Genomic DNA, 13816 nt, shown 5'->3' on the forward strand with positions numbered 1-13816 from the left:
GTCCTAGTTATTTGGTTATCTAAGATAAAATTTTATATTCAAGTAGATTTATATTTAATTTAATATCCAACATGGGACTATGAATTTCTAAGGCTCCATTTGGAAGAGTTGTTGGCAATAGAGCTTTTGAAAGTATAGCTTTATGAAGTAGAACTTTTATAAAAAGATTTTTTGTTGTTTGGTAACTACATTTCTAAAGTGTTATGCCATTTTAATATGTGTTTGGTAAAGAAACTGAGAAAGTACTATTAGTACCACAAAATGACCACCAAGGGCATTGCATACTATTATACAATAGAGCATAATAAAATATAATATATATTAATATATAAATATATGATATAGTATAATATTACTATAATATAATATAATATTATTATAATATATTAATATAATATGTATACCATAGCATAATAATTTAATATAATATTAAATTATTTAATATAACATATTAATGCATTATGATATAATATAATAAATATTATATTTATAATATAATACAATAAAAAAGATATAAAATATTATAATTATTAGCGTAAATTAATTACCCATAATATAATATATATTCTAGCAAGATGATAAAATTGGTTAAACAATTATTAAAGGGACATTTTGTGTAATTGTTATATTTTATCACGGATATTTTGGTAAAAAAACAACTTTCCGACCGGGCTTAAAAATGCTTTTCTGAAAAGCTCCAAAATGGAGCTTCTCCTTTCTGATCAACCTAAAACAACTTCTCAAAATTTTTACCAAACGCCTCTATTTCATTTAAAAATACTTTTGGATGGCCAGAAAGTGCTTTTTGGCTCTCCAAAAGCTTCTCCAAATGGAGCCTAAAGCCTCAAAATTTTGGGTTAAATATGTTATTAAAAAACCAACAGATACAAACGCTATATTTTATTTCACAACTATTCACATGCACCAAAAAGATAACCCTTTAAGGCTCCCACTATTCACATGCGCCAAAAGGACAGGGACTCCCTCCTCCTTCCCACTAAGCTTAGAAATATAAGCTCATTTATTTGGACGGCTCCTACGAGAGCTTAGCATAATCTTGGTCGACAAAACCTGCATTCCAACCAGAAACCCTCTAAACAAGAGGCTCATACTTTTAAGATTGGAACCTTTTAGGTGGAAGTCATATATATATGTGATCACCAGAAGCGAGAAGCTTTAAAGATTCCTTCAAGTTAGCCCACTCTTGTTGCTAGGGGGGAGCAAAGAGCTTTCCCTAGACTAGGGAACTAGTATTTATGGCATTCAGATTTCATTAAGAATGTATGCCATGGCGAAAGGTTTTGGTATCCCATTGTCTTCTTTAATGCACGGCCCTGAAGTATGGGTTTTCTTAATTACTACAGTTGTTGCCGACTTGCGGTTGGAATGACTAGCTGTAAAGAGTGAGGAACTAATTAAAACGCGGAAGATCCAGTGAGACGGACAGCATCAACTGCCAAGACTGGTGAGAATCTCCCGAGCTCCAAAGTAGGATGTCGGCAGGAGAATCTCCTAGCATGGAGGGGAATGAGCTCGGAATCTACCCATGGGCGGATGCACATGGAGACCAAGGGCATCACACAGAATAATAAATATCAATGATTTTTACTGACCTCCGGCCATCGATGTTCAAGCAGGAAGACGCCACACGAGAGAGAAGAGATCCGGATCTTCTAACCTTTGCAGGACTTGAGTGCCTTAAGTGATGGATCCACAGACTATTTATAATGCTAAGTTAGAGACTCGTATCTTATGTCTCATAGTTTCCATCTATCACGGTAACCATCTTAATATGATTGGATTTAATCATCATTTAAACGAGGTTTATCTTGATGTGGGATAAACTGATCAAGTGAGCCATATCAGTCTCCTAAAATTAAGGAACGTGCTAACATCCCACCCCATTGGTTGCACAAGGAGTTGCAGCTCTGCATCCATGGCGCACCCATTGATTTCGAGCTAAGCTGGCGAGCATTTGATTTTCTAAGGTTAGACGACAGCCTAAAAAATTGGCTCTTTTGTGGTCCTCAGCATAGGTTTTGCCTTCTAATAAATTTAGATGCATGATGGCTGTCATATCTTTCTTTAATTTGCTTTCCTTCCTGCTGGTTCATGGACAGTAGTGGTTGAGTGGTGATGAATGGAAGGACTGCTGCTTTCCACCTTGCCTTCAAAATCCAGACACTTGGCTCGTCCATTACCATCAAGTTGGTCCTATTAGTAGAACGTTCTTGCACAATAATTGACAGAAAACAAATTAAAGAAAAACAAAATAGCCCCGGAGTAGGTTAAGAAAAACAGGAGGAGGAGGCGGCGGTTTTAAGTAAACTGAATGTCGTACACAGAGAAGGAAAGTATGTGATACTTGTCACAAATCTATTCTTGCTGGAAATAAAACTTTAAAATAAACTTGGAGAACATCAAAATAAAACAAGAATTATAGCAAAAGGCCGACTATTCTTCGTCATGAGTCGGCACAAAAAAAGTGCTTGTTCTTGCTGCGCATTGCCTATTTTTGGGCTCGACTTGAATATACTTAGGGCTCGTTTGGTTCGCGGGAAGCATTTTTTCTCCTATGAATATGATTTCTGAAAATAAAATTTCTAGGAAGAGAATACCTAGGAATGTACTTTTGGCATGTTTGGTTAAACATGAAAAAGTGACAGATTTCTAGAATGCTTATGTTTGGTTGACCATCCACTTTTCTGAAAAAGTTATGTGTAATTCCTATTATACCCTTAATAAAAATTAGGTCTTTAATGCATCTTTTGGAAAAAAATAAAGATAGAGTGATTTCCACCTCATGGGAAAGTAACTTTCCTATGTTTCTGATGGAAAAGACTTTTCCATAAAATGTGAAAATCATATTTCTATAAAAATACAACTTTTCCATATCTCTCTTTTGAAAACTTCAACCAAACAAAAGGTATCTCATTACTTTTCCGTTGACCACACTTTTCTCTCTTCTTTTTCCGCGAACCAAACAGGCCCTTAGTGTCAATTAATGATCTGCTATAGTTGGCTCATGAGTCATGAAAGAGCTAGTTTTCGTGTCTTTTCTTCTCACACCACCTACGCATATGCTTCTTACTTTATATAAAAAAAGCACAGGATTATACACTGATATGCAAGAGGAGTTGGAAGGCGTCCAAAAACTTTGCATGGAAAGAATACTAACCATTTGCTGAACCGATTTACCAAGCACTAACTAGAAGGTTGCACCTCTTCCAAATCGAAGAGCTAGGGGTGCAGCCACTAAAAGAGGTTCTAGGTTCAATCATGGACCATCGTGTAATCTCGTTATATTAATTTTCCACAGCGCAGAGATCATTAGCCAATGAAATATATCAATATAACAAATTATAATAAATAGAATAACTCAATGACTAAATTCCTGTTGCACATTAAATAATAAACTTTAATAATGACTAAACCAAAGTTTCCATTATTAATGCCAACATCATTAGCACTAACGTTTACTTCAGAAACAAAGAACTCTACACAAGAGTCTACTTGTAGAAACACTTGTCACTAATGCCAGCATGACTAATATGCACAGGATATAGTGTTTTTTCCTTCTTTTTTCAACTATTTTTAAAATATAACATAATAATATAATAAATTATCATTAATATGATACTTCAGTAGTCAAATTTCTGCTGCACATAAAGCAATAAACTTTAATAATGACTAAATACATTAACATCTATGTCATTGTACCAGTGTCCATGCAGCAAATGAAAAACTTCACAGATTACTCAACACCACACCACCAGCGTCATTAGTATAGGCATCCATTTGGTAAATGAAAAGATCAGTAGAATAGATGTGGTCCCTCTCTTTCTCTCTCTTATATGTATAGATACATACATACATACATACATTTACATATATGTGGGTGTATGAGGCATGCTGAGGCAGAACTCGTTCATCATTAATAAAAGTTTTTAAGCCCTCTGTGCAACCAATAAAACAAAATATGTACATAAAAAAAAACTATCAGAACAAGAGAGGAGTCATTCCAAGTGGAGCTCAGTACAATTACTCCATCTATTCTCAACAAGCTCATCACATCGTAAAGACTTGGATATTACACACCGTACTAAGTGAAAAAAAAAATCATCAAGAATGATTAGTTGTCAACGCACAAAACAAAAGCAATCCATGTACGGAAACGACGCATCTTGGAGCCAACTTGTATACCATGAATCATATTCTTAGGGAAACAAGAAAGTTGGAAAGCTTTGGGAATATTTTTTAAGCATCAAATGCTATTTCGACAACCAAAATTTTTCTGGCTTATGATTGCATAAAAAGCCAGCTATTGGCAAGGGGAGAAAAGAAGGGAAATTATATACACCAACTGAACTCATGGTCACACTCTACATTTTGTAGTCAGCATGCAAGAAGTTCTCATACCGACTTCCTTTAAGGGCACAGTAGACATCATCCCAGTTCTGAACCTGCTCGGACAATGGCCTAGTGTGTATTTTAACATGACGACTGGCCAGCTTTCTCTGAGGCACTTTAAGGAAGTCCAGAACATCCACCATTTTCTGGACGAAAACAAAGTAGATGTTATGGCAAAACTGGTTTGAGAAACAATTTAGATGTTTACAAACTAAAAGCAGAAAAGTAGAGAACTTACAGTGCGGTTCTGAATGAGATCCTCATAGTAGAGAACAATGTGGCGGGTGCCGTTAAAGTATTCAAGAGCATTGGCAGCCAACTCCCCGGTGTTTCGTAGATGTGAAATCAATGATGTCGCATTAATTGTAGGCTTGTATCGTGCAAGAACTTCAGCCTGCAGGCAATTGCCAACCAAAAAACTTAGAATCTGCCTAGAATTTTGTTTTGATATGTATGATTCTGTGCCAGAATGTGATGGGAGAGACTGGCCTCATCTTTTGAATGCACGTGAGCTTTATGCGTTCCATTTAACTGCTTAGTATTTCGATCATGATTGTTTGCTAGTATTGAAACCATCTGGCGGAGTTGGTTTCTTCTAAAAAGGAATATTGCAGAGACCCCTCTTATCTTGAAGTAATCAACTATTTTTTCATGATTTGCCATAAGACCCTGCAGTAACAATGAGACAATGGATGTCAGGCAGAACATCATATTCTACAATTATTCTGAGAGAAAAAAAAATACAGAACAATTACTATCTAACATGGTCAGATCCCTCTATTTCCTAGCATATTTCTAACAGAAATTCGTCATTCAATTTAAAACCATGTACGGCTATGTTGGGCGTGGTTTTAGGCGCTAATAGGTTTTTCATCCTTCCAACTTTTTACTTTCAAAAAACATGTATATTCAAAATAAAAAAGTTCTCCACTTCTATCTATTCCAACCTTTTTCCTCTATCATCCCTTTTCAGTGTCCTTGGTCTGGTTTCTTTCTCTCATGGTCACACAAATCAATTACCAAAAATCTAAAGGTCAAAGCTTCAAAATCCCCACTAGAATTTCTCCATGATGCTTTCTTACATGGTTGCCTCTTTGCGAGTCCACTTATTCACATATTCGCTAGCTGTTGGCTCTAAATCTCTCTTCTAAGGACACATTTGGTTGAGGGGGGTTGGGCTCTAGAATGAGAATGCGAATGAGTGACTCCCACTCCCAATACCGCAAAACCCAATCCCGACTCTCCTCCTAGTATTCAAATCCAATTCTGTCAGGTTTACTTTAAAAAATTGATTTTTCAAAAATACCATTCTATTTAATTAATTTTCTAAAAATGTCCCAAACGGCCATTTTAATTCTAGTTCCAATTTTAGTCACAAACCAAATATGTCGGAAAATATGACCATTCCGATTCCCATTCCAATCCATTCCAATTCCAATTCCGGTCGTGAACCATACGCACCTTACCTTCTTTTGTTTCTATTGTTTTAATATTAAATTTTCAATATGTGGATCTTAGGATATGTAATTATTATCAATACAAGATTTATTATATTTAAAATCAATTTTCATGGTATTTTAAATTAATTTTCAATAATTTTTACTAACTTATGATGAGATGAATAGGACATTATTAACAGCCCTACCTATACCCCAACAAACAAGTTGTCATTTAAATTTTAATGTTCCAAATACATCAAAACTTGAGTTTAATAAAGTCAAAAGCAATTATGACAGGTTTCCTGACTCTTTTTATGTATTTAACATATTCAGCGTTAATGTGTGCTAGTAAGCGAGGAAAGATTTGGCTGTGTCCAAACTAAAAATTACACAGCAAAGTTACAGATTGTAACAAGTTCCACGTCTGAATCTTAGCCTCATCAGCTTTTTTTACAATTCATGTCTCCAATGTTTTTGTTCCTTGAATCACTTAAAGCCTCTTTCTCACAATCATCTTCTCAGCTTCAGAATTTCACGGCCAAGTTTCAGACTTTCATAATGCATGGCAATGACACCCAAACCCTTTTACTTGGAAGATAAAAGATTAATTTCTATCTTCTAACAGACTACTAAAGAATGCTAAAACTTCCTCTTAATTTCCAAATCTCCGGCACCATAATTTTTGGGAATTTAATGTTTTCATTCCATTAATTCTTGTTTGCACCACAAACATCCTTATGAAGTAATCAACACAGAAATATAAAAATCAAATACAGAAGGTATTAACAACATATTTTGCTTGTTATATTAATTGAAGTGAGAATATAACTCCCCTAGATAAAGTTATAGTTCAAAATCCTCAACATGCATGGTGTCTGCTGTAATACCAACCTTATAGTACAGTGTTAACCTTATAGGAATTTACATACATATTTCGTACTTTCAAGATTTAGGAAAGGAAGACTAGTAATTTCTTGATGGAAAGACGCGAGAGATGCGATGAAGCAAAGAAAACACTTCATTAAATGGCCATTTAAGTGCCTATGCAACCATCTAGTGGCTAAATAAAGCATAAATGCGTAAGCACGACCTGCTTAAATTTCTAGCAACCTTTTAGTCTTGCATGATTATTAGTTTAATGACCAAACTAAAATAACTCATTAACGTGATCTAACAATCATTATCTGCATTTTCTCTCTGGCTGTGTATTTTAGTCATCGAACAGTCTAGAAGTTTCATGTGAGTACACCATAATATGCTCAACTGAGAGAGAAGTATTATTCTGATTTACCTGCGCCTTAGCATTTATACTGACAAAGGAAAAATTTGTCTTGCCTTCCTCTCTCTATATCTTAATCTTTTTTCTTCTCCCATTTTTCTTGTAACATTTAGATGCTCTCTTCTCAAAATAGTTACAGCAAAAAATCATCTTCTAGTTCCTCTTTTTTTCTTAAACTACCACCAACAACAGCACAGTCTTGTAATTTCCTACCAACTACTTCACAAAGTTCTCGGTTTTACTCCAAAGTTGATAATAAGGACACCAGAACATTTATTAAATAACAAATACGCCTAGAAGAGTCATTGTTTTTAATAATTTGTATGTTTTACGCATTAATTTTATGTGAATTTCATACACTTAACATTTCGTAAAACTCATAGCCATTCTATAGTCTATTTAAACTGATTAAACCCCCAAGGACCGGAAGAGTTTAAGGACCATATAAACCATTTTAACAACCTTGCTTTAGAGAAACAACAGTTGCAAGTGGACTAGCTAGAAAAATTGGAAAACTCGAGTCAAAACTCCACTTTATACAACAAGATGTTAGATAATAAGAACTCTGCAGCAAGTCTTCTTAGAAACTTATCGTTAATACAGAATCTAAGATAGGGAGAAAATGTTATTGTAATAACAAGTTGCACATAAGCTTAAATCATCATCAAAAGCGCATATCGATGAGCAAAAATGATGACTCAACTAGTTTGATAACCAGACATGCATGAGGAGAGCCTTGTGAATTCATTTCAAAGACTATCTGCAAATTATCACAACTGTGATCTTGGTACAAGTTTTACTTTCAGAATAGCTTAATTTCTGATAGTAACTGCAAAGGATGACTGAGTACTAATAACCACAACTGATTGTTAACAAGTCACCCATAAGAAAGATATACCAGAAGGGAATACCGCACACATGAGAGCACAGTGAAAGGTATAAGAACAATGAAAAACAACCAAGAACCAAATCCAAATGATAACTAGAAATGATACTCAATGACACCCCCCTACCATGGATGCCGAAGTAACTGGTTCACAGAAGTCAGTTAAGTGTGATGCTAATTACAAGGAATGTTCTAGACAAGCAAAGATACTATTCAGACTTTCAGAGGAATAGCATGAAATATGATTAGTAACCAAGGAATTGCACGATACATCATAAGTAACCAGAAGAGGAGAAAAGAACAGTGAGTGTGACTAAATATAAATTAATAGATAGAACAAACCTCTACAGAAAGACTTTGACTGCAAGAAGAATGACCGACTGAAAACTTGACATGATGACATCATGGCTCAGGTATGGGTCCAACAAACCAGACTCACTGGCAAGTCAGGTCAGTTTTGGGTTGTAGGATTCTGACCTGCCTAGAACCCTATACATAGACAGCACGCATATATACACAATGTACAAGACTTTTAAGGAACAAAGACATATAAAATGAAACCCTTATCCCTTATCTATTTCTACTACAATTGTGCCAAACCCAGCCTCCATCTGCTCCTCTCCTCTCCTCTCTCTCCCCTCATATCACTCTCTTTCACTTCTATATCCTCCATCCTCCCTCTCTCCTCTCCCTTTTCTCTTCCTCCTGGAATGCCTTGATCCCATCATCAATCCAGCCTTTGGTTGTCAAGCTCCAGCGCTACTCACTATCACACCATCGAGGCCAAAGCTCCAACCCAGTCATCCACACCAATGGATCCCCACCATTTCAACTATCATGTCATTTGGGTGCAAGAGTTATTTTTTTCATCATCGGGAAAGAAAGAGAGACCCATCCATATTATCCAAGTCCAAATACCTGGGAAGTACCACCTAAGCCTCGAACCTAGAACCTTTGGTTGATAGCTTGATGGGTGTGACCACTAGGATAAGCCGTTAAGCCCCAATTCACCATTATTTTTAGGCAAAAGTTAGACAATGAATAAAGAAAATATAACTAAGTATCCCGATGATGACCTTTCACAAAAAGACATAAAATTCTCAATAACCTTGCCCTTTTTTTCTATCCTTCGATCTATCTCTATGATCCCCTTTTTGTCCAAAAATTATAGAATTGCCTGAAACCAACCAGACCAGCTCCTTTATTTTATTTATTTGTGTTTTCTCTTTCCCTCTCTTCTTCCCTCTACTCCTTCCTACCCAAGCCATATCAACCCCATCAACACTGGCACCTACAATATATCTGAGCGATTCTTTATGTCCTCCACCAACCATAAGTGTGTTTCTTTTTCCTCCGATTCCTCCAACCCCAGTCCACTCCCTCTAAGGTCTTCAAACCTACAATATACTTGCTGCTTAATCTATACCACTAGATACACTAAATTACCCAATGCCTCAGCTCTCTCCAACCTCTAATTGACTTAGAATGAACATCAAGACTCAAAAAACAGGGGAAGAAACTTTATTTTGTTCCCTTCACCCCCCCCCCCCCCCCCCCCAACAAAGAGACACACACCACCACAAAAAAAAAAAAAAGAAAGGTAGGGGAGGATGAGGGGAAATGGCCAACAGAAGAATAAGAACACTTCAAAACATAAAATGACATATAATTGATAGAATATCAAATGATCAAATTTAAATCTCTTATTTCTTAAAACCAAAGCCCTATTATTTGATGCATCCTATATATCACTAAAAATTATTTACTATAGAAAAAATAATTACTAGAATACTAGACCAGAGTTAACTTGTTATGACACATGGATAAAAATATATTATTACAATTTAAAGAGCAACTAAAAGGGTCTGTGAACAGAAACAAGTAACTGAAAGCAAAAATATAATCCTTCTTGTGACACATACATGGGCATGCTGGACTCACCAGTTCTAAGGAAAGGCTAAACAAGTCAGAAGACAAAATAGACAAGACTTACTAAAAAATGTTAGGTAGAGTGCGAACAAAAGCATAGAGAAAAAATATTAGGAAGAGTGAGAACGAGAATTATCAGAGGGAATGATAAATCTACCTGTCACTTGAGTAAACGAGAACAAGAATGAGAAGGGAAGTAGGAAGATGATCAATAATGCAATGGATGGCATGATATCATAAAACAGCAACTCACTCCTAAATTGAAGCATCATCCAGTAAGGTCTACAGTATGGTTGTTGATTTGCTAGTAAAATGCTAAATATAAGAAACCCCGACGATTATGAACAAAAAGACTGTTGTTCCATTTGATTTTAAAAATCTATAGTCTATAGCGACTGATAAGTGACAGATCATCAAATTCGAGCAATGCTGAGCTGGTTTTATCTAGCTAAGGTTTAGGCATTCAAAGCAACACAAGATGATCCAATCAAACAGAGAAATGGACAATGCATAAGCTAATCTCACACAACAAGCTCCTTATTTTCCAAAATAGATCATGGAAACAACCCCATGCATAGAAATAACTGAAATTTTAGAATTCTTTGTGACATCAGTGCTCATTCAAGATTAAAATCAAACAAACATAAACAGCTTAAACTTCTCACTTAGGTCCAACATTAAAACATGCATGACGAATACCATAGTACATACCATACTATACAAAACACATCACAATAACTTTCTTAGATTTACCTGATTAAGCATCCACTTAAAGCCGACAGCAGCTGTGCATTCATTTTTTGAAGCACTACTGTGCCAATCTAGATTGTAAACTTTGTCCAATGTCTTTATGATAGCTAATATACTACTTCTCCTTTCTTTGACGGAGAATATCTCCCCATTAGAGCTAATGTTAATGTGGCTGTTTAGCAAAGTCTCAAACCACCCACTTCCAGACCTCTGCATTGACAATATAGCAAAGTACCGAACTGGTGTGCATGCACATTCTTCCCTGACAAGGTAAGAGAGTTGTTATGCAAGGTCTTCGTAAAATCCAAATCAAAAATAAATATCCAGAAAAAAGAAGCCTCTTTACCGGCTATAAGTGGTAGGTTCCGGATAGTGCGCATAAGGAATCTCAGATGGTGGAATACCAGGATCATGGCAAGGCTGTTCTGCTAGTTCAATCTTTATTATTCTGGGCACACCATGATTTCCTATTTGCTTTAAACACATAGAGCAAATATAAACGCCACAGATCATAACGGCAGCCAAGACAACCATCCTCAATGCAAGCGGCGATTTCTTTGGAGGCTTTATTATGAATGACTCCTGTTTGAGATGAAGGAAAAGAAAATATTTAACATGGTTAGATATGTGAAAAACATAGAGAAGCTATAAGTCCCCTGATAGTCCCATTGCGACCATATACAAAAATAAACACAACTCTAACCAAGATTGCACTTTGCTTGCAAGGAACTTGACAAGTACATAAGAAGGTTCCAGATTAGCTCTAGACGATACTAAGATTTGAATTAGTAAGCTCATCTATGATGCTTTCAAAGGCGTCCAAAGCAAAAAGCGGGTAAACCACAAGCTAAGGAAGGTCCAAACAAATGTATTAATCTTGTGTAGAGATAAGAAACAGACAGGAAAAAAAAAGAAAAGAAGAACTGATCAAACTTCTAGAGAGAGTAACAAAAAAGAAAATCAATGGCCAGAAGAAAAGACAAAACAAAATAATTGTCGTTTCTCTACCCGTTCACTCAATTAGTTAAAAGCCATAAGAAGAAGAACCATGCAAAGTCCCTTGAAGTTAATAGAAATCAGATCAGAAAATTCATAGCACCGAATTCTTCTAATGCAAAGCATCAGAATATGATGGCAAACCACGAGCTAAGAGAGGCTTCAAAATCCACTGGCACCGAAGATTGTTCAAGCCAGTGCATTAATTGGATATAAAGATCTTCAAAATCAACAAGAATCCCTAATAAGGAGAAAAGAAAGGAGCTTTAAAGTATTTAATCAATAAAGAACGAAAAAAAAAGACAAAATATACTATCGTTTATTCAATACCAGGAAACTTTGCCCTAAAAAAGTGAATTAAATAAATCTCGGATAAAACATATTTATTCCAGGAAAGGAAGAGTATCATTATAAAAAAGATTACCAACAAAACAGAGACGCTCGTATTCCCACGAGACAACATCAAAATCCCACTTTTTTAACCCCGCAAGAAAGCAAAAACAGAGCAAGATATCTAATTGCATTAGACAAGGAAAAAAAAAAGATACAGAAAAAGAGAGAACGAGAGAGGAATCACCTTATTGAAAGAACAGCAATCTTCTGCCATCTTTTGCTTTTATTTCGGCTTTTTGTCTATCCTTCAAGAAAAAGGGCATAAAAAGAAGAGCTCTCCCCTCCCCTCTTCTCACTCTCTCTCTCTCTCTCTCTCTCTCTCTCCCACACACACAGAGAGTTTGAGCTTTCTTCCCTTTTTCTTTTTCTATTCCTCTTCCTCTTGCTTCTTCCCTCTCTGTCTCTCTCCCAAAAAAGACTTCTTTTTGAGCATATTTTTCTCTTCCTTTACAAAAGGAGGCTCTTTAAGGACCGGAGCGGAGCTAAGAAATCAAAGCGCACAGGTGGGCGTGGCCTTTTCCCAGCATACTAAAACCCTCCCGTGAGCCACCATCATTGCCATCAAACGCCTGAAACGCTCTCCTCTCTTCTTCGCTTCTCTTCTCTGCCCGCCTTTCCTTTCGCTTGGATTTGTTTCGATCTCGAATCTCCGATCGTTTTTCTTCCTCAAAAACAAATCTTTCCTCCTCTCTCGACTCTCCCAAAGCTTCACGGAAGTACACCTGGCAATTTGGAGAGAGAGAGAGCCGGCGAGAGGGCGGACAAATCCAACAGACACGAAGAGAGAAAGAGAGAGAGAGGAGGGCTTGGGGGGGAATATACTAATACGAGAAAGAGATGTGATGTATTCAAAATTTATGTTTTTATCCACATCCTATTCATCTGGAAGAAATCTAATTTGTGAACGGCTCCTAAAATTACGCTCTTGCTATCATGCATAAAAAAAACAAGAGAAAAGTAAACAGAACATTTTGATAAATTACTTGTCCGACACGTACTCATGTATATATAGCCACTCGTAGAATACATGTGCGTGCAAATTTGATGAATGGCAATGATGCTATTTAATTGCTTTTTTGTATGAAATAATTAAAATATTTGTATTCATAGTTTCTTTTTGGTAAATAAAGGAGACAAAGTTTGGACAGGAAATAAGTTACATGAGAAAAAAAAAATAGCAGAACAGCCAGCAACAAACAACAGGGGACCATGATTGAACTGTGGCCCTGTCCCGCACAGACATAAGACAGAAGTAATTACATAAAGCTGAGATATTTCAACAGGGAACACTACTTTTTTTTTTTTTTTTTTTTGTGTGGTACAATGGCAATCCAAGTATAGGTACAACCGACAAAATTAAAAAAAAATAACATAAAGACTGAGGCACAGATGCATAATCGCTCCAGATGAATTCTTCCGAATGGTGGGTCGCAAATGAGGCCACCCAGTCGGCCGAGCTGTTTGCCTTTTTGTAGACGTATGTAGCCCATGAAAGATTATTCTCGTTTAAAAGTCAGCAAACATCACATAGCAGCAGGCTCGAACATAAAGAGAGAGAGAGAGGGAGGGTATATGAATAAGAGGATGAAAGAAATATACTTAGATTATATAGTCCTTAGGGGCTTAGAATTTCATTCTCCTCTTAGTTAAATGTGTTAATTTCTTGGAAATGGAATGATTTAACTAAGGCTGTTGGTTGCATAAAAAAATGATGTCAATTCCCTGGGAAAAGGT

General features: G+C 36.1%; 1 protein-coding gene across 1 annotated transcript; it reads right to left on the reverse strand.

Moving 5' to 3' along the window:
- Positions 1-4167: 4167 nt before the first annotated feature.
- LOC103710980 (nodulation protein H-like) lies at positions 4168-12868 on the reverse strand. Its single transcript, XM_008796931.2, has 6 exons — positions 12267-12868; positions 11040-11275; positions 10697-10955; positions 4900-5079; positions 4649-4804; positions 4168-4556 (listed from the first exon to the last, which is right to left on the reverse strand). Exons 1-6 carry the CDS (start codon positions 12294-12296, stop codon positions 4383-4385), a joined length of 1035 nt encoding a protein of 344 aa, XP_008795153.2. The 5' UTR covers positions 12297-12868; the 3' UTR covers positions 4168-4382.
- Positions 12869-13816: the final 948 nt, after the last annotated feature.

The sequence above is a fragment of the Phoenix dactylifera genome, chromosome 8, assembly GCF_009389715.1.
Source record: "Phoenix dactylifera cultivar Barhee BC4 chromosome 8, palm_55x_up_171113_PBpolish2nd_filt_p, whole genome shotgun sequence".
Classification (NCBI taxonomy): Eukaryota; Viridiplantae; Streptophyta; class Magnoliopsida; order Arecales; family Arecaceae; genus Phoenix; species Phoenix dactylifera.